The 20,979-nt window shown below is 37.1% G+C and overlaps 1 protein-coding gene across 1 annotated transcript in view; it reads left to right on the top strand.

The window, feature by feature from the left end:
• LOC149445021 (IgGFc-binding protein-like) overlaps positions 1–20,979 on the top strand; it is a 91,977-nt gene that overhangs the window by 58,194 nt on the left and 12,804 nt on the right. Inside the window, exons 55-68 of the mRNA XM_089654291.1 lie at positions 1,729–1,979; positions 3,547–3,724; positions 3,835–3,943; positions 4,452–4,543; positions 5,539–5,715; positions 8,021–8,223; positions 9,006–9,150; positions 9,719–9,960; positions 10,225–10,389; positions 11,961–12,085; positions 13,777–14,045; positions 15,296–15,504; positions 16,167–16,308; positions 17,833–18,083. Coding sequence (XP_089510417.1) covers positions 1,729–1,979; positions 3,547–3,724; positions 3,835–3,943; positions 4,452–4,543; positions 5,539–5,715; positions 8,021–8,223; positions 9,006–9,150; positions 9,719–9,960; positions 10,225–10,389; positions 11,961–12,085; positions 13,777–14,045; positions 15,296–15,504; positions 16,167–16,308; positions 17,833–18,083 — 2,558 coding nt within the window. The remainder of the gene's footprint in view (positions 1–1,728; positions 1,980–3,546; positions 3,725–3,834; positions 3,944–4,451; positions 4,544–5,538; positions 5,716–8,020; positions 8,224–9,005; positions 9,151–9,718; positions 9,961–10,224; positions 10,390–11,960; positions 12,086–13,776; positions 14,046–15,295; positions 15,505–16,166; positions 16,309–17,832; positions 18,084–20,979) is intronic.

The following is a 20,979-nucleotide window of genomic DNA, read 5'->3' as shown; positions in this document are numbered from 1 at the left end:
TAATCCACTCAGACATAGTTGTAATATAATCTACTCAGTTACAGGTATCTTATGTAATATGATCCGCTCATGCTTGAGTAACTGATGTAGTTTTATCCACTGAAGCTTAAAGAAGAAATTTGGACAAAATTTGTATTTTCCCATGCAGTGGGGCGCTGCCCGCACTGCATGTGTTAACTGCTCATTTTTGTCTAGGCGATGGCAGAGCGGAGATATATTTACCTAATACACCGATCTTCCAAATGTAAGATCAGTCCCTGCCACTCCTGCCCCCCATATGCTAGAGGTCTTGTGAATGGACTATTCCTGATGTCATTACCCCCATAGACTGGCTCCAGATGTGAGGAGAGCAGGAACAGTCCACCACTGAACATGAAGGAGCATGGTTTTCTGGAGGATCGAGTAAATTTAGCCTTTCGGTGAACCTCTAGACAAAAAAAAAACAGTTAACCCATGCAGTGGGGCTGTGCCCAGGAGAAAAAAAAATCCTGGAGTTCATTTATAAGTAGCTGATGTAATATGATTCATTAAGGCAAAGGTAGCTGATGTATTATGATCTACTGAGACTGGAGTAACTGATGTAGTATGACCCACTGAGGTACAGGTAGCTGATTTACTATGGTCTACTGAGACTTGAGTAACTGGTGTAATATGACCCACTGAGGCACAGGTAGCTGATGTAATATGATCCATAAAGGCACAGGTAGCTGATGTAATATGATCCATAAAGGCACAGGTAGCTGATGTAATATGACCCACTGAGGCACAGGTAGCTGATGTAATATGATCCATAAAGGCACAGGTAGCTGATGTAATATGATCTACTGAGATTTGAGTGACTGATGTAGCATAACCCACTGAGGCACAGGTAGCTAGTGTAATATGATCCACTGAGACTAAGGTACCCGATGTACTATGATCCACTAAGGCTAAAGGAGCTGATGTACTATGATCCACTGAGGCTAAGGTAGCTGATGTACTATGATCCACTAAGGCTAAAGTAGCTGATGTACTATGATCCACTAAGGCTAAAGTAGCTGATGTACTATGATCCTCTAAGGCTAAAGTAGCTGATGTACTATGATCCACTAAGGCTAAAGTAGCTGATGTACTATGATCCACTGAGGCTAAGGTAGCTGATGTACTATGATGCACTAAGGTTAAAGTAGCTGAAGTAATATGATCCACTAAGGCTAAGGCAGCTGATGTAATATAATTCACTGAGGCTTGAGTAGTTGATGCAATAAGATCCACTGAGGCTAAGGTAGCTTTTATAATACGATCCACAGAGGCTAGGGTAGCTGATGTTAAATAATCCACTGATGATAAGGTGGCTGATATGGTCCACCAGGGGTTTTGCTAGGGTTGTGAAATACTTGAAGCACCCCTGAAGAATGCACCCCTGAGGAAAGTACCCCTGAATATTAATTTTGAATTACACATTGAAAATATGATAAAAATCGGGTAATAATTGCCTTAACAAGGATCAAAGAAAATATAGTTTGTATATTTACATTTATGGTTCAGGTATTGCTGTACAATGATGTCGCATTATGCTAGCCACAGAGATAAGGAAAACACAAAAATGATTCAAGAATCAGGTTTAATACAAAGATATTAACTCATTTAATTGTTGATTGTTGTTTATGAAAACAAATGAGCATATAGGATGAAGCTGATCAATTCTCTTTTCCTGGTTTATTCATTCTTTTGTGTTTCTTATTTTAGGTACTGGAATCTGCAGTGCATCAGGTGACCCTCACTACAACACGTTTGATGGTGCAGTACACCATTATATGGGCAATTGCAGCTACACTCTCACTAAGCTTTGTGATGCTTTGTCCAGTGGATTCCCCTATTTCCACGTCTATACCACAAATGAACATCGGGGCTCCAACACCAAAGTCTCATATGTCCAGTCTGTGCATGTTGAAGTGTACAACACTAACTTCACAATGCTAAAGAATAAAAAACTAAATGTAAGTGGTTTATTAAGCCTATAAAGTTAATGATATACTGTAACTGAAAACAATAGATAAGTAGTAGAAATTGTCATTGGAAAAATTATTTTTACTGTTTTGTGGGTTTAATGGATGCCATACATTATACAATTTTCCTATTCAATTTCCTTTAGATTTACCTTCAATTATGTAGTGCAAGGGCCTGTCTGGTTGCATACAAATATAAAGTGTTTAGGTTTGACCTCATATTATATGGTTTTGGTAAATCTAAATGAAAATTGTACAAGACAATTGCATAATGTGTGGCCAGACTAAGAAATACTATCTCTTACAGTCATTATCATATTTGTTATATAGCACCATGATGGTGCCTGGGGCAGTAGGTGCAATGGGGTAGTAGCTTGCTTTCCTCTGCAGCTTCCAGATAATTTGATTGTAGAACTGCAGGTGGCAAACAATGCAATATGAAGATCGGTGGAAGACTGTGTCAAACCCAGGGAGCAAACATACTACCCAGGTCGAAAATCATAGCTTCAGCAACAGGCCACTGACTAAAGGAGAGCTTCAACAGCCTCCTAAAAAACTGTGGCAGTGTAGCATAACCAACAAATTGGAGAATGTAACCATGACACCATGTAAATATCTTGTGCAAATTCACTATTTATATAGACATGTTCCACCCTAGAGGAATGGCAATGAAAGAGATTACTATCAAAAAATGGCTATAAGGTTACCTAGTTAACTGTTATCAACACCAACAGTAAGTCATCACATTAGCATTTTTCCTATTTTGCAACAATGTGTGGGTGCCATTCACTAATTTCATTTAAACTAATGATATAACAAACATTGATAATGTGAAGCATCCCAAAGAAACTAATTAGACATCAAGGCTTTCTTAATAATTTTTATTTTTTGCACTGCTTAAGAGCTGATTCACACATGTGCGGTGCGGATTGAAGCTCAGGTTTTACAGCTAAATGACACAGTAGTTGTTCAGCGGATCATGTCAGGTTTACATCAGGTTCAGGAACGGATTGGGTCCGGATTTTATCCTGTTCACACATGTGCGATTTGGAAATGGTTCCTATAGAAGTCAATAGCCTGTAATCTGCACCTGAACCGGACCGCACTGCTCAAAAATCAAACATAACTCTTTTTAAAACTGCACTTAATCTGCACCACCAGTGCACCAGACATACGTGAACAGGCACTATAAGAAGCAATGTTTTTTCACATGTCATATGGATTGGATGTAGTTTAAACCACATCCAATCAGCATATATGTGAACTGGCACTAAAAAGAAGCTCCTACTCCTTTTTGGGCGACAATCGCAGAACTGCTGTGTGATTTTCGGTGCCATTAAAATGAATGGCACCTGAAATTTGTGTTATGCGATTTGTCATCTTAGTGGAGTGTTTTGAAATCATTGACAGAATTGTGGCGATTCTGCCTGCGATTCAAAATGCCCATATGTGAACGGAGCCTGAATCATCTTAGCAATGACTTGTAAATTGTTAAGAAAGAGAACATTTTAAAGTTCCCACACAGCACAATTATAACTTTGGAAATGTGTCATTCCAGGTAAACGGGAAGAGAACAAATCTGCCAAGTTCTCCTGATAGTAGAGTCAGTGTCCATCTTAGTGGCAGCTATTTGATTTTGGCAACGGATTTTGGGCTACAAGTGAGATTTGATGGTAACCATTATGTTGATGTTTCCCTGCCACCAGCCTTCAGAAATCTTTTATGTGGATTATGTGGTAAGTTCTATGTTTGTGTTAAAGTCACCCTTTTACAGATTTACAACACCCAATCTACATGACTGTTGATATCTTAAATAATCATTGTAAACCATTGTACTGTCATTCAGGAAATTACAACAGCATACCATCAGATGATGACATGAAGCCAGATGGCAGCACTGCCACTGATTCCAAAGAATTGGGAGACAGCTGGATAGTTGCACAGGATGGTGAACTGTAAGTGTTAAAATTTACATTTGCCCACATAGTTCCAAAACGTACATATATCCCATTAAATGGCCGACAGGTGCTATGATTTTCTACAAATTGTCCATTCATTCATGTTACCATGGATTCTTTAAAAGTATTGTTTCATGTATTTAAACTTTCTAAAATAATGAGTGTTATTAAATACCTTTCATAAAAAAAGGAAACTGGATAAAAAATAATTTTGAGGGTTTCAAACATGCAGATATACACAACTGGCCATCAGTTTCTATTACATCGACTAACTAAAGCTGTAAGAAAATGCAACAAACATTTATAAAGTATGCAATACATTTTGATCTTGTGTAATTTGGTAGATTTCTATTGCTAAGGGTATATCATGAATGAAGAATAATAATCCAGGATTAACAATATATACAGTAGTATCATTCAGTAGTTACTAATGTAATACAGTGTGCTTGTATTTCTGTTTGTTGAAAATACTTGCACTTTTACAACTAATTTCTGTTTCTTAAAGGTGTGGAAGTGAAGAACTGGAAGTTTGTAGTGCAAGTGACCAACAGGAGTATGGCAAGACTACAGCTTGTGGCATTATAACTGATCCATTAGGTAACCAATACATTGCTTAAAGCTGAGCTCCAGAAAAATGGTCAAATAAACAAGTGAGATACATAGACAAGAGCTGTTAACCTGTCAAAAAGAATTTGTGTTTTTGTTCATCCAGTCCTGAAATATAAACAGCTCTGCCACACAGCACATGCTGTCTAGCAAACAAAGAGACTTTCACTTACAGGTCTTCTACCCAATCCCACCCTTTGATCGGACAGTTAAAATCAGAAGCAGCACAATGATGAGCTTGATTCTCTGCTCTCCCTCCTTGTGCTGTTTCTTCCTCTCCCTGTAAAATCTCTTCTGTAAGAAGACTACAAGAGTCTGATACCAAGCCAAATTATGTATAATACGTGCATAAAAAAAACAATATTTAATGATGCATTCATGGTTAGAGGGCTGCATTAAAGGAGAAGTAGAGCAAAAGCTAATTTGGCCCTACTGCTCCTGGGGATCACAAGAGTGCATTTCATTCTGCACTCCTATGGCCTGTATTAAGCCAACAGTGGCTAAAGTCCTTTGTTGGCTGATATCATTCAGCCAGTCCAGACTCTGGAAAGATCCCAGCTTTAATGGCCCAGCTGCCAGGACCAGCAATTGGCACAGCCTCTTAGTGTGCCACTGACAGCCTGTAGCTCCTGCCCTCTCTACAGCCCAGCGCTCCAGTGAGAGCTGGAAGGGCAGAGCAGAGAGCCGGTGACTGACAGTCACCGGCTCTCTGCTCACTGAAGACCAGGAACTGAGCAATCAGTGGACTTTAGTTTCTCAGTTCTCGGTGTAGAGGTGATGGGGGACAGATGCAGCACTGGATCGATGTTGCATCCACCTAGGTGAGTATAAATTATTGTTTGTTTTTTAATTCTGAACTTCTTTTTTATTTGTGGTTTTATATCTGCCTGAAATTCAGCTGTAAACTTGTGAACTTTAACGCAATACATGTGTTATTGAGTAGCAATGAAAGAAAACTAACAGACATGGACACTTTTTTTCTTTAGGTGTCTTCAAGGACTGTCATGCTCTAGTAAACCCTGATAACTTCTTTGAGAATTGTCTGTTGGATATGTGCTTTACTCAGGGCGAGTCAACTTCCCTCTGCTATGCTGTGCAAGCATACGCGCAACAGTGCTCAGATGCCGGAGTGTGTGTAGAATGGAGATCAGACACTTTCTGTCGTAAGTAATACTCTGAACTGTACATAACTTACAAAATAATGAATATTTTCATGTTAATGAAGGAATTAATAAATACGGTATTTAAAGTCCATAAGTATAAATAATCATGTCCTGTAGCAAAATCACATTAGCTATTCTTAAACACACTCTAGCCAGTGAGAAAAGTGCAGTTTTAAAGTAGGTATAGACATTCAATTAGGTATAGACATTCAAATATCTCCAAAATCTAGCTCAACACATTCCAATACAGGCACCTGAATGGCATATTCAGACATTTTCATCTATATTTATATATCTTCGATTTATGGCGGCTTCTTTGTCTTACTTGACTCATATTGCTCATATTGAATTCTTTGCATGTAGTTATGCATTACATCTGAAGTTTTCAGGACATAATGAAGAAACTTTGTGGCACCATCCAAATAAGTTTTTTTTAATTTGTTTTTTTAGATATTTTTTAGAAATAATTTTTTGTAGATCAGCAAGAAGACATTGGGTTGATTTACTAAAGGAAAATATACTCTGCACGTCAAGTGCAGTTGCTCCAGAGCTTAGTAAATCAGGTAAAGCTTCACTTTGCAAAGAATACCCAATCACATGCAAGGAAAATAAAACACAGCATTTTTCTTGAACATGATTGGATGATAGAAAGCAGCAGAGCTCCAGCACACAGCCTGTGATGGACAGCCACAGCTGTGCTTGTTCTCCGTATAGTGTAAGGAATGGGGTGTATCCCTTCCTCTCCAGTCAGGGCTCAGAGTTCTTCTCCCTTAGCTGTGCAGCATGTGAATTTAGATCTCTGCCCCCTCATTTGTGCTGCTGAGAGATGATGACAGATTCTGTGTAAATTCTGTATGTTTTAGAAGGCTGTACAGGACAGGTGGCTGCAGATAAATAGGTAAAACTTATGTAGGAGGATTTGTTTCATCTCTGTGTATCACTTCCATGGTTATATGTAAGGATGCACAACCATTTTAAAGCTTTGCTTGGCAGGTAAACAACCTGTAGGTGTGTCAGTGACAAGCACAGTGGGAAGCCATGTACGGTGTAGCCGTAAGCACCTGTATGAAGTGTCTGGAAAAAGAGTACTTTGAGTCCATTTTTGTCTGATGGCTGTAAACCTTCTGTGTTCTAGCAATGGTAATGCTGCACATTTTGAAATTCTATAAAAGAGAGCATGGGATTTACAAAAAAATCATACTCACCTAGGTGGATGCAGCATCTGAAGAGAAGTGAGTGATCAAACATAGTTGATCGCTCAGTTTTACCTTCCACTCTGAGCAAAGAGTGGTGGCTGTCAGTCACTGGCCCTCTGCTCTGCCTCTCAAGCGCTCAGTGGAGTGCTGGGCTGCGGAAGAGAGAGAGTGGCATGCTCAGTCCCCCAGCAGTGCAGTTAAGAGGCTGAGCCAGCTGCCAGCCCAGGCATCTGAGTGGATCCGGACTGTAAAGTCAGGATCTTTTCTGAGCCTGGACTGGCTGAGTGACATCAGCCAACAGCAGGATTTAACCCACTGTTGGCTGAAAAAGGGTCACAGGAGTGCAGAATGAACTGCACTTCTGTGATCCATAGGAGTTGTATAGTCAAAAATGTTTTTTCTATACTTCTCCCTTAAGAAACCTGTAAAACTGTAATAATGAAGAAAAGTGCCTTGAACAGTTTTAGCCCATCATCTTGTGCAAAACCGATATTGCTGTATTGATATTGACCTGAATTCGTATGAATGGCCTTTATAGTGTAAGTTGTAAAAAAATCCTAAATCTTGTGGGCATGTCATCTCTTTGAAGGAGGCACAGATTATTGTTCTACATAGATGGCAATATGTGTGCCAATTTGGGTGAGCTGCACATGACAGGTGATAAAATTTTCCATGAAAGGTGTACACATTAAGATGGCTCCATACTCACTGTCGCAATATATCAAATAGATGAACAGTGATACCAACAATTTGCTTATAATAACCAAACAGTTTGGAGCTTCTCTACTCTTTCTCAAACTGCAACTGTTGAAGCATGAGAAAGACCTGAGAAGCTCAAAACTGTTGCTTGCTTATTGCGGTACACTGTGGTGTTACCATTTATTTTCATTGTAAGATGAATAAAATATATCATTGGTATCAAATCTATTTGATGTATATATACAAAACATATATAAACAAGGGGTTATATAATACTCACAAATGAAGCCTTATAGAAACCTAATTTCTCCATGACTGGGGCAGTACACTGCTCACCTTTCCTTAAATATGAATGTTGTATTGTTCTTTGCTAAAGTGTAAATTTCTCACAAGTCATTTTAATCTTTCAGCTATTTCATGTCCTGCAAGGAGTTATTATAAGAGTTGTGGTATCACATGTCCATCCACTTGCTTCAGCAGTTCTGTGGTAGCACCATGCAAGTCTGAGTCAATAGAAGGCTGCTTCTGTAATGACAGCTATGTGCTCAGTGGAGACAAATGTGTCCCACAGAGTGAATGTGGCTGCACTGATGAACATAATAACTCTTACCAGGTAAAGTATATTTTAACCTTTTTTAATCATAACTATTTAGACACCTTGCTGAGTTCTTTATTACGTTTGTGTGAGCCTGCATCTTCCTTCAACCACTGCTTAAAGAATATGTAAACCCAACATTTCATATTCCTGATACCTGTATGCAAAAGTATCCTGTTCTCTTTGTATTGCTTCTTTTGCGTGAAATCCCTAGTGTTCATGCTAGTCCCTCTGCTGTCTTATTAAAAACTGATCACACTAAGCAGGATAACACAGCATAGTCAGTTCTCTAGCTGTGCTGGGAACTGAGCCTGCTCTCATTTAATGATCAGACTTGTGCTGACATCCCCCCTCACTCACTTCCTTTCACTGGGAATATCAGTATACTGCTGTTTCTCCTCCCCTAGCTCTTATGCAGCTGAGAACAGAGGGAATTTGGTAATTTATAAAGTAAAGGGGAAAAAGGTATTTATAATGATTTTATGTCTATATACATGCCTTACCTTTCATTTGTATTTTTAAACTGAATTTGTTGTTTAACAAGGTGAGGGTTTACAATCACTTTAAGCATGAGAATGAATCATACCTTCAACTTGTAAGCATTTGACCCTGAGGATAAGTTATGCATTGTCAAAAAAATTAGGAATATGGTTTCAGAAAATCAAAAGTAAAGTTTTCTGAGAACACTTTTGTTTTAATGACAGAATTAGGCATATCTGTTTGACATTTGCAGTGTTCCTGCAAACAAAATGGAAAATAAATTTTTTTTAAAAAATCACTTGCTTCCTTTCTGCTTTCAGCTTGGTGAAAGTTGGTTCACTTATGAAAACTGCACCCAGCGCTGTACATGCAATAACAATAACACCATCGCATGTGAAGCATGGCAGTGTGGATCACAGGAGCAATGCAAGGTGGAGGACGGAGTACTAGGCTGTCATGCCTCTGGTGTGTATTCTATCATGAGAGAGAGATGTGATTTTGTGGTTGTGTGGGTTGGGCATTGCACCTACATACAGTACATTTTGTCAGAGGTTATATGGTAAAGGATCCCATTAAGTGTAGGGTTGGAAGTAAGAATCAATCATCGAGAGGCAAGTTGAGAGTTCAGTGTTTAATGTGGAGAGCAGGTAAGCATTAAGGGCTCATTGAAAGGGTTACATTAGATGTAGAAGGATGTGTAAATGTTAGGGGTGTTTTAGTGAAAGTTGTAACTGGTGACATCACAGCCCATATTTGCTATTAGTCTACTTGCATGGTCAACTGGCTAAAGAATCTGTAAAACCAGTTCAGGAGGTTGAGAAAATGTCAGGTAAATGTGCATGGAATGTAAGATTCACCCTATTATACATAAAATGTCAGGAAATGTAATCTTTTGCTGAGCAAATGTCCTGTATTTTTTCTTTATAAATAGGGTGAAAGTTGCACAAAGCGTATTGAAAGATTTTTTGGCAAATGTCAGTTACATTGTTAACCATATCGCTTGTAAATAGACCCCTTATTGTTTTCACTGCAGGAATTGCAGCTTGCCATGTTTCTGGAGATCCCCACTTCTACACATTTGATAAGGTCATGCATACTTTCATGGGAACTTGTACTTACATTCTGGTGGATGTCTGTGACAAGAACAGCATAATCCCTTTTACTATCAAGGGCAAAACAGAGGACAGAGGACAACGAGCTGCATCATATCTCAGAGAAGCTTATATTGATGTATATGGCATCCATATTACACTGCAGAGAGATAGGAGAACTTTGGTAAGACTATACAAAAAATGAATTCATAAAATACCACATGATTTCCATATAGCCTATATTGCCCCACATTTTATTTTGTTGCAAGTTTCATATTGTATCTGCATACAGTAGGTGTAACGCTGTTTATACTGCTTGCAGCTACTGCAGCTTGCCTTCCTCTGCAAGATAGCCTTAAAGGACAAATACAATTTTTGCATATGATTTGATTTCAGTGCAAAAGGTTCTGTGGCATCATTCATTTACAACTGTTTTCTTTATCATTAGGTGGGCGATACACTCATCCAAACACCGTGGTCTGCACAATTGGCAGGGGTCTCTATTGCCAATGTGGGTCTCTATATTGTGGTGACTACTGACTTTGGAATGATAGTGAAGTTTGATGGTAATCACCACTTGGAGATTGTGCTGCCTAACTCATACTTTGGAAAGGTCAGTATTCAATGTATTTTTGTTTTTGACCTTTACATTGGCATACATGTAGAAATATATTTTTGAACATTAGTCAATAAAACATTTTCCATTAACCATACTTCCCAGTGGAGCATATATGACATATAGAACAGAAGCATCTAGAGCCCTAATCGGGCAGAAATACACCTTAACCAATTTAAGTTATGTCAACAAGAAGAAAACAAGAGAACCAGTAGTGTTGTTTAGAGTAACTAATACCAACTTGCACACTCAAAGAGATAAGGGTTTTTTAAAGGTTTGTTACCCCATCAAATATACAAGATGAGTACTTGGATAACAGCAGATTAGGGTTATATAGTCCATTATCCTACCACATTTCAGTAAAGCTTATTATAATCGTCTCATTCCCAGGAAATTCTAGAAAATGTGGAAGTGATAAAGACAAATCATCTTGTAAATGTATGTAGAGACCCAGTTACTAGTTCACTATGGGTGTTAAGTGAAGTCTTCTTGGACTATCATTTTAAGTACTACATTGCCTGTTGAGTAATCGACATAATTATGAATGACAGCATGGAAATCCATCCACGGGGGAGCACAGAATGAATGCATGACTTTAAAAAACACATTCACAACTGAGGTGCCTTAGTAAACTGGTAGGGAATAATTAGCAGATATCTGACCTGCAAAAATCTGGTTTCTAACATCTACCAGCTCCGTGATGTCGTCATGGAGGAGTGGAAGAGGACTCCAGCGGCAACCTGTGAAGCTCTAGTGAACTCCATGCCCAAGAGGGTTAAGGCAGTGCTGGAAAATAATGATGGTCACACAAAATATTTACACTTAGGGCCCAATTTGGACATTTTCACTTAGGGGTGTACTCACTTTTGTTTCCAGCGGTTTAGACATTAATGGCTGTGTGTTGAGCTATTTTGAGGGGACAGCAAATTTACATTGTTATACAAGCTGTACACTCACTAATTTACACTACTGTCACATGAAAAGATATAATAAAATATTTTCAAAAATGTGACGATTGTACTAACTTCTGTGAGATACTGTAATACAACTAACAGTTGACTGTGGATTGTTTAGTAGCAAGGAAATTTCATGGATGGACTTATTGCACAGGTGGCAACCTATCATGGTACCACGCTTGAATTTACTGAGCTCCTGAGAATGACCCATTCTTGTTTGTAGAAGCAGTTTACATGCCTAGGTGCTTGATTTTATACACCTGAGGCCTTGGAGGTGATTGGAACACCTGAATCCAATGACTTGGAGGGGTGTCCCAATACTTTGGCAATGTAGTGTATGTCTGTATGTGACATACACTACGACTACTGACGTGTATGTACTGTAAGCTCCCTGAGGGTAAGGACTGTTGTGAATGTTAAGTGCTGCATAATTGTCTGCAATAAATAAATATTTTTAAAATAATGATTAACCTTGGAAATGTTTGCCAATTTTTTTTGTTTATCCTTATTTTTTGATATATTAGTATAACACAGTTACTGTCTAATAGGGTTGTACTGATCACACCAGTATAATAAGAACATTGCCGGTTTGTATTTAATTGTTTTCTATAGGTGTGTGGTATGTGCGGAAATTTCAACGACCAAAAGGATGATGAATACCTCATGCCAAATTCACTTCAGGCAGTCAATGTAATTGAATTTGGAAACAGCTGGAAGACAGAAGACAGCGATCCAAAGTAATCTGAATTCTAAGACGTGTTGATATCATTTTTAAAAAATCGCTTTAGTTGGGAAGGGTTAAAAATATTATCAAGTTTGAATAATTTCTGCTTCCCACTGGAGATATTTCACCTTACTTATTGACCCTAAGACAGTGGTTGTACTATTTTTTAGAATGTAGAAGAGTTAGACGTTTTTATTGCTGACTTTGCCCAGTTTAGGGAGATATTTCTTTACTTCCTGTCCCAGAAAAGAGTGATGTTTAGACAGAAAGTCAGAAAAAAAACTATTCTGATGAAACAAAGACAGCAAGTTAAGCTTGACAAAGGATTTAAACTTTCCTCACTTTACTCTAAATTAAGTTTGGTCCAAATAAGGATATAACACAATGTAATTTGACTAGTTTAATAACTTAACATTGATCTCGATGTTGAATTGGCATGCCACAAATTAAATTTAAAATCAGGATTGTTGTGTTGAGAGTTGAGAGGGTTAGGTTCTGAACTAAACTCCAGGCACAACAAATTTTATTTAAATATATTCCTCAATATCCACAAATGCAAACCCAGAAAGTGCCTTGTAAAAGTAGCAGTGACATCATCACTTTGCTCTACATATCCTGTGCAGAGAGAATAGTTGTGGAAGCGGCCTAGCAGGCCCCACCCACTACAGGCTGCCTGCAGAAAACTACAGGAGGGGGCAGAGGCAAGATTAGACAGAGAGAGAGAGCAGTAACTGATCTTTATTACAGGCAGCTCCTGCACAGAGACAAAGTTTCCCACTAGATTACTGCACAGATCTGGACACAGGTGTCCGTTTATTAACCAGCGGTAAATGATCGCTGCTCAGTTCTCTGGCATTCTCAGAGAACACAGTTCTCTTGTGAATGCCTTTTATGAAGCGGTGTAGATCAGTTTTCCGAATGAAGGGAGAACGATAGGGAAAACGGCTGCTTTTTCTATAATCTCACGAGATTACAGTAAGTTTACTAAGCAGGGATAAATTATCGCTGCTTAGTTTTCGGTCCCTCCGATTCTCCAGCTCTGGGCTGGAGAATCTGTAGGGAGAACACAGATCTCCAGTGAAGGGCTGACATCGCTCCTCGCTGATCTCCTGAGTGTCATAAACTGTGAATGACCAGAGAGTAGCTGCGATCCTCTGAATCACAGCTATTCTCTGTGTCATAAACGGACACCTAAATACACAAAGCACTCCAAGATTCAAGGAAGAAAACACATGACTTTTGTATTTAGATGATATTTGATCATTTGGTTGGTTTAAAACAGATGACCTGTTTCTAATAAAAAGAGCCAGAAAACAGCTATTTGCTACTGAGCATAAAAACCAAAAGCATAAAGGAACATGGGTTAGTTTGCTGAAGATCGACATACTGTGGACCACAAGTAATAATTAAATCAACACAAGAGAACCTATAGAAATCCAAATGAAGCTGACACTTAGAGAACTACTACTCCACCACATCATAAAATATGGAAACAATTTGCCAGTAAATGTAAAAGTTATCCCCCACTGACTACAATTTTGAAGAGAAGGGAAACTGAAATAATGTAATTAACAATGGGTTGTAATAATCAGATAAGGTCAAAGCTGTATGAATTCAGCAGTAGCAGTCTCACTTTTAACCTCATATACTATGCTGCTTTGATGGGGTTTTTTTGGTAATTTAAAACACTCTTTTTTTCTGCAGGTGCTTGGATGATGACAGAGTTGATCTTGGCCCACCTTGTACTGCAAATCAAAGACCATCTATAGATAGTCAGTGCAATGCACTTCTATCAGACACATTCAAGCCTTGTCATGACCTGGTTGATCCACACCTCTTTGTCCAGTCTTGTGTGTATGACATGTGCAGATATAATGGCATGACCTCTACAATGTGTGCTATATTCCAAGCCTATGTAGATGCCTGCAGAACACAAGGAGTAAAGATTACATGGAGAAGGCCATCATTCTGTCGTAAGTTCCTAAGAAAATTTACAGGGAGAAAAAAGTAAAACATTTTTTTACTATGACTATATTGCAAGTGTTAAGCATTTCTTTAAAGTGTTAGTTCACCTATACAAAAAAAAAGTAAAGGTGAACTAACATCAGACACTCTATGTCCCCACCCAGAGTTGACTGTTAGTTTACATTTACATTTTTTCTGTAAAGGTGAACTAACCCTGTAAACTTATTGTGGTATAACGCATCTCACTCCAGAATTTAGGTATTTCATGACTTATAGTTCAGTTAGTTAAATCTCCCTTAAATATATCTAAAGCTAAAACTTTTTTTTATTATTTTGAGTAGAAGAGGGTTAAAAATTTTATTTTTTTTGCCATCAATGACTCATTAGGGAAATTTCACTTCACTTTGTGAAGCAGAAAAGATATGTTTCCTTTTGGGCGGATAGCCCCTCTTAAAGAGTAAAACAAGTATCCACAATGTTAGATTTCCCCTCCATTACTGTTCTGGTGACAATTTTGCATTTACCCTCAGTTTTATTCCTGGTGATAATAATGATCAGGACAATTAGAGAGAGTTAACAGGAACATATACAGCAACCCTGACAGTGGTTATAACCTCCCACCACTGTTATTTTAAATGGATTACTTAATGCATCACAATGGGCCAAAAAGTATTGCCATTATTTATACTTTAATTAGCATACTGTATAAAATAGTGCATAGTTGAAACTTAGAAACTATGGGATTCATTTCCTAAAGCTGGAGAGTGCAAAATCAGGCTCACTTCTGCTTAGAAACCAATCAGTTTCTAACATCAGTTTGTTCGATTAAGCTTCAGAAATAAAACCTGGAAGCTGATTTTGCGCTCTCCAGCTTTAGTAAATACACCCCATGTGTCTTGAAAGCTAATTCTAAGTAAAGGTATACAGCAAAAACATGTATCTTGCAAACAGATGTAAAAATATTAGTGCATTGACATGATTTGAGACTTATAGGGTCAGTATATCTTAAACTAATATTTCAGCAATAGATGAAGGGTGGTGGGCTTAGTTGATCATATATTTGGTGGGCTCAAGCTGTAGGATCTTTCTACTTGAGCTTAATGTGTACATGCATACCTTTAAGTAAATGTCTCTGTCGAGGGCTCGGTAATGAAATTACTTTTATGTTTTGAAAAGGTTTAAAAGTCAGATTTTATTTTTTTATTTTACATGTATGGACTTATGAGCATGTTTGCAAAATGATTTTTTTTCTTGACAGCCCTCTCATGTCCAAAACATAGCAAGTACACAGACTGTGCATCTCTTTGCCCATCTACCTGCAATAACATATATGCTCCTGATCTGTGTGATAAACCAACAGCATGTTTGGAGGGTTGTGTCTGTAATGATGGATATGTGCTTAGTGGTGACCAATGTGTTTCACTCAAGTCATGTGGATGCAGAGATTCCAATGATAACTATTACAATGTGAGTACTATAAAATATTGTTGAAAACATTTTTTCTGCAAAAAGAATAAAAGACACATTATTTATAAAAGTCATAAATATACCCAATAAAACACAAGGAAATGTTTGCAAATGCTAGCAGAATGTATAGTGGCAGATGGTCACCAAAAGGCCCACATGCAAGATCAGGTATGGGCCCCCATTCTACAAAAAGAATGAAAGACATTATTTATAAAATCATAAATATACCCAATAAAACAAAAGGAAATGTTTGCAAATGCTAGCAGAATGTATAGTGGCAGATGGTCACTAAAAGGCCCACATGCAAGATCTGGTTTGGGCCCCCATTTAACTACTGGTCAAGTGAAAACTCCAAGAGGCATATTTATAAACCAATGAATGTGACATTCACCAAACAATCACCACAGGTGAATGAATCACTATAATTTAAAATGCATGGACAGAGAATAAACACTTGAAAAGTATGTTTGGTGAAAATCTAATTCACTACTTAATAAATATCTGTCATGTCTTGAATTCAGCTTGTATAAAACATTTCTTTGAAAAAAAAAGTTGTAAAACATATTCATACAATAACATATTAGTTACAGTAGTAAATGTGTTTAACATTGTTGAATGATTGAATTAGAATATTGTTCAACATTTCATATTTGCTTTTTTAGATTGATGAAACCTGGATTACACCTCACTGCACTCAGAAATGTGAATGTAAGGCAGGCAATGTAATTAAATGCAAACAACACAGCTGTAAATCTGGAACCTGCAGTGTGAACAAAAATGGCAAATACAACTGTAAACCAACAAGTAAGTGTGCGCAGCATAAGACTTATTTTATAATGTATTTATTACAGGTACTTATATATATAAGACTTCCTTATATATATATATAAGACAACTGACATCCAATTGTGCATGATATCAACAACTAACTGGGGTTGGGGATTCTGTATCTACATAACATTGATTTACTAAAGGGGTTGAGAATATTTCTCAATAAATTATAGCTGTGTTAATTTTGAATACCCAATTTTGTACAGATGAAATAAATAAACAAACTAACAGGAATTAGCATTTTTCATGATTAGATAATCGAAGTGGAGAGTTGTATCTCCATTAATAAGTTAGCATTTATGTATCTAAAAGCTCAAACACAGTAGAATTGTAGTCGGTCATTTCAGTCAGTTTTCCTATTATCAGATCAAGGTGAGGATCTTCTGTGTTAGAATAGATTCCATATAGTGTACAAAGCACACCAATGAAAAGGTTTGCTAAAGACTTGGTAACCTTTTTATTATTTTGTTTTCCCCCTATTTTTGTAATTTAATGAAAATGTGTCCATTAAGTAAAAAAAGAGGCATCTGTAAAAAAGTTAACAAGAATAAACATTCAAAATGTTTTTTGCAAATATAAATTATATTTTCATTTAGAAATGCAATGCACACAATATATGAATATTTAAATAACTCCACCTTTGTTGTGAAAAACAAATCCCCTCTGGGTGATCTATGTACATTGCATGGAATTTAGCAAACTTTGTAGCACAGTTATACATTTATATGCTCTGAAAAAGCAATTTGCTCATCTGTGCCTTTTGGATTTTGATTCTGAGTAGGAGTGATCTGATCAGTCAATGCGCTTGTAATGCTCTAAGGAGGAAAGCTGAAAGGTCTGCATCCCCTTAGAAGTGCTTAAACGTATTGGAGCATCTCACCAAAAATTATATTTTTGTTGCAGAAGATGCCTAAAATTTGACTTGTATCTTAGTGCAGACTTCTGGGAAAATCAGAGAGCCAATCACACGTAGGAAATTACATTTCTGGAGGCATTCCATACACCAACTGTGTACAGAACGCCTGCAGGTTGCCATATTGTGTTGAATTGTACAGAAAAATAGAGTGCTGCAGACTGAAAAGGAAAGTAATGTTTGATAATATAAATTACAATATGGCTTGTTTCACAATTATATATGCTGTATTCTTTTTTTTTTATTTTGTTTGCTACATTTTTCCCATGAAAAAGGGAAGTTACCCTTTAAGTACAACTTCAGCAGTCTGTTATGTTTTGTTACTGTAATTATATTTTATACATTGTTTCAAAATGTTTCTTTTAGTACAAAATAAATTGACCTATTAAATACCATGCAATGCAAGTGCAAAAATCAACAAAAAGTTGAAGTATTGTAAATAAACCAAAGGTAGCCAACCAGATTTAGTTTACATAATCTAAATCAGTGATAGATTGTTTCTAATTGGTTTATATATGTTAGTTAAATTTGCATACTGTACTTTTCCTGAGAAGATTTAATGTCTACCACATTGTCTCTTTCAGGTTATTCTAGGTGTACCATTGGGGGTGACCCACATTATCGCACCTTTGATGGCCTGAACCATCACTTCCAGGGCAAGAGTACTTATATGTTGACACGGACCTCTTCTTCTATACCTGACTATATAGAGCCATTTACCATTGAAGGCAAAAATGATCCCATGTTTTTATTCAGTAAATTCAGTTTATTAAGAGAGCTGCAAATTGAAGTTTACAATCATGTCATATCTTTTAGACAAAACAGGATATTAGTGGTAAGTGTAAAAGTTTACTAACATGCACATAACCATATTACATTATTAATAGAGTTAACATTTTCTTTGACAAAGATCATTGATGCCTAGGCACCCTGTACTTTTTCATTTTTTATTCTTCATTTTTTTTATATTTTTTTTAATTGTAATTGTATCTGGCCCCTTCAGGCTGCAGTGCCATCAGCAAGTTCAAGACTTTCTTTGTCAATGGATCTTCCAGTTTACATATAATCACTATGTCATAACAGACATAATTATCACATAATTGGGAAACACTCTGATTGGTTCATGATCATTAGAGGGGATATGAGCTGTCGGTCTGAGCTGAGGGTTTTAGCAGTACATAAAGTATTGGCTCTTAGCAGTCAAAATGGAGGATATTTATTAACATATACACAGCAAGGAACATTTTGCTGAGGAACGTTAATATAAGAATTGTGGATGAGAAATCATTACATATTTTAGATATGACGTAATATTAACCACTTGCCCTCCAGAGGATTTACCTCCCCTTCCTGACCAGGCCATTTTTTGCTTTACAGCGCTGCGTTACTTTAACTGACAATTGCGCGGTCATGCAATGCTGCACCCAAATGAACATTTAGGTCCTTTTTTCCCATGAATATAGCTTTCTTTCAGTGGTATTTTATCACCTGTGTGTTTTTAATTTTTTGTGCTATAAAAAAAAATGACCGACAATTTTGAGAAGAAAACTTTTTAGATTTTTTTGCCATTACACATTTCCAGTAAAAAAAAATTAAAATTAAATTTTGTTATAAATTTAGGCCAAAATGTATTCTGCTACATGTCTTTGCTGAGAAAAAAAACCCAATACATGTAAATTAATTAGTTTGCATGAAAGTTATAGCGTTTACAAATGGCGGTATATACACTGGGATTTTTAATTTTTACTAGTAATCGTGGCGATCAGCGACTTATAGCAGGACTGTGGAGGGCATTTTGACACTGAAGGGAACTGACTTGGTGTCACTGACATCCCCAGTGACACCAATACAGTGACCAGTGCTAATAAAAAGCACTGACATTGTACTAATGGCACTGGGCAGGAAGAGGTTAACATGTGGGGAGATCAAAGGGTTAACTGTGTGTTGTGTGCTGTTTTACTGTGTGCTGTGTTAGTGCTTTCAACTGTAAGCACACTGCCTTGTATGGCTCTGCTTTTCAGAGCCATGCAAATCAGTGTGCTGGAGCTGACAGGGAAGAGAACTGTATTGTTACACACAGTTTTCTCCCTCCATCAGTAATGCTCCGCAATCATTGGGTGCTGGAAAGTAATCACTGGCCTGGACCCGGTGATTGACAGCAGAGGACTCGAATAGTGGCACGGGTAGGGGGCATACGTGATTTTGCGCACCCGTGCCACCCGTAACACTATTACTGCTATAGGGTTAATGGGACAATTTATATAAATTCTTTTTGTGATACACCTCTAATTTACCCAAAATAATCTCCCAATGTGATATAATAAATAAAACCATAAACCAAATAAATATATATAACTAAAAAAATATATAAATAAATTCTCAAAATCAAAAATGATAAGTGTCCAAGTCCCAAAAATGATAATATCCAAAATTTAATCTTTTATCAGTTCAGTGAAGCAAACCGATTCAAAATATTCCTTGGTGACCTCAAAAAAACAAAAGAAAAATACATAGTGTATTACCTTAAAATATTTAAATACTTCACTCTGTGAACCACTCCAAACTCACACAAAATGGTGCAAATACAAATAATTCGAAATTCATATAATAAATTTAAATTAGATCAAAACGTGAGAAACTCGTGATCACTTCAATCTCAAGTGAATAGTGATACTAGGTACTAGTACCCTTTAAACTCCAGCCACAAGTGATACTAAATACCATTACCCTCTTTCCATATTTTTCAAGCATAGGCTAGTATAGGAAAAGGTCTCCATCCATCCTTCTTTTTAGGGTATTCCTCATGCAGGTAAAGAAAGGCTCTTTTAGGACAAAATCCATAAAAAGGAACACATTTTAATCGCAACTTACATTAAAAACAGGGATATCCAGCTTCCAGCACTGATCAGACAAGTTCTGGGTTGAAAATCATATGTTTCCAACCAACAAAATGGCCGCGGCGACACTTCCGAGGCCAATTCCGCCATCTTGAATGAGGGAAAATATCGCAAACACCCCATCTGACTTGCTACAGATGGGGTGTTTGCGATATTTTCCCTCATTCAAGATGACGGAATTGGCCTCATCCTATTGAGAGCTAATGGAACTTAAGGAGAGGCCAATGAGACGTCTGGATCCCTTCAGATGAAGTCCGGAAGTGACGAAACGCGTTAGGGGAGTGACGTCATCACGCACGCACGCCAACCGGAAGTGTCGCCGCGGCCATTTTGTTGGTTGGAAACATAACAGATTGAAGTGATCACGAGTTTCTCACGTTTTGATCTAATTTAAATTTATTATATGAATTGATTTCGAATTATTTGTATTTGCACCATTTTGTGTGAGTTTGGAGTGGTTCACAGAGTGAAGTATTTAAATATTTTAAGGTAATACACTATGTATTTTTCTTTTTGTTTTTTTGAAGTCACCAAGGAATATTTTGAATCGGTTTGCTTCACTGGACTGATAAAAGATTAAATTTTGGATATTATCATTTTTGGGACTTGGACACTTATCATTTTTGATTTTGAGAATTTATTTATATATTTTTTTAGTTATATATATTTATTTGGTTTATGGTTTTATTTATTATATCACATTGGGAGATTATTTTGGGTAAATTAGAGGTGTATCACAAAAAGAATTTATATATACTGTATACTCTCTGGGGAGAGAGTAGTGGTTTGTGATAGATGTGGCATTGAGGAGCTTTATTGATTGAATGGGACAAT

The sequence above is a fragment of the Staurois parvus genome, unplaced genomic scaffold (assembly GCF_062004578.1).
Source record: "Staurois parvus isolate SC_StPar_1 unplaced genomic scaffold, SC_StPar_1.0 ptg000750l, whole genome shotgun sequence".
NCBI classification, from domain to species: Eukaryota; Metazoa; Chordata; class Amphibia; order Anura; family Ranidae; genus Staurois; species Staurois parvus.
The sequence above is the reverse complement of the archived record's forward strand: the minus strand, read 5'-3'. Positions and strand labels throughout refer to the sequence as shown.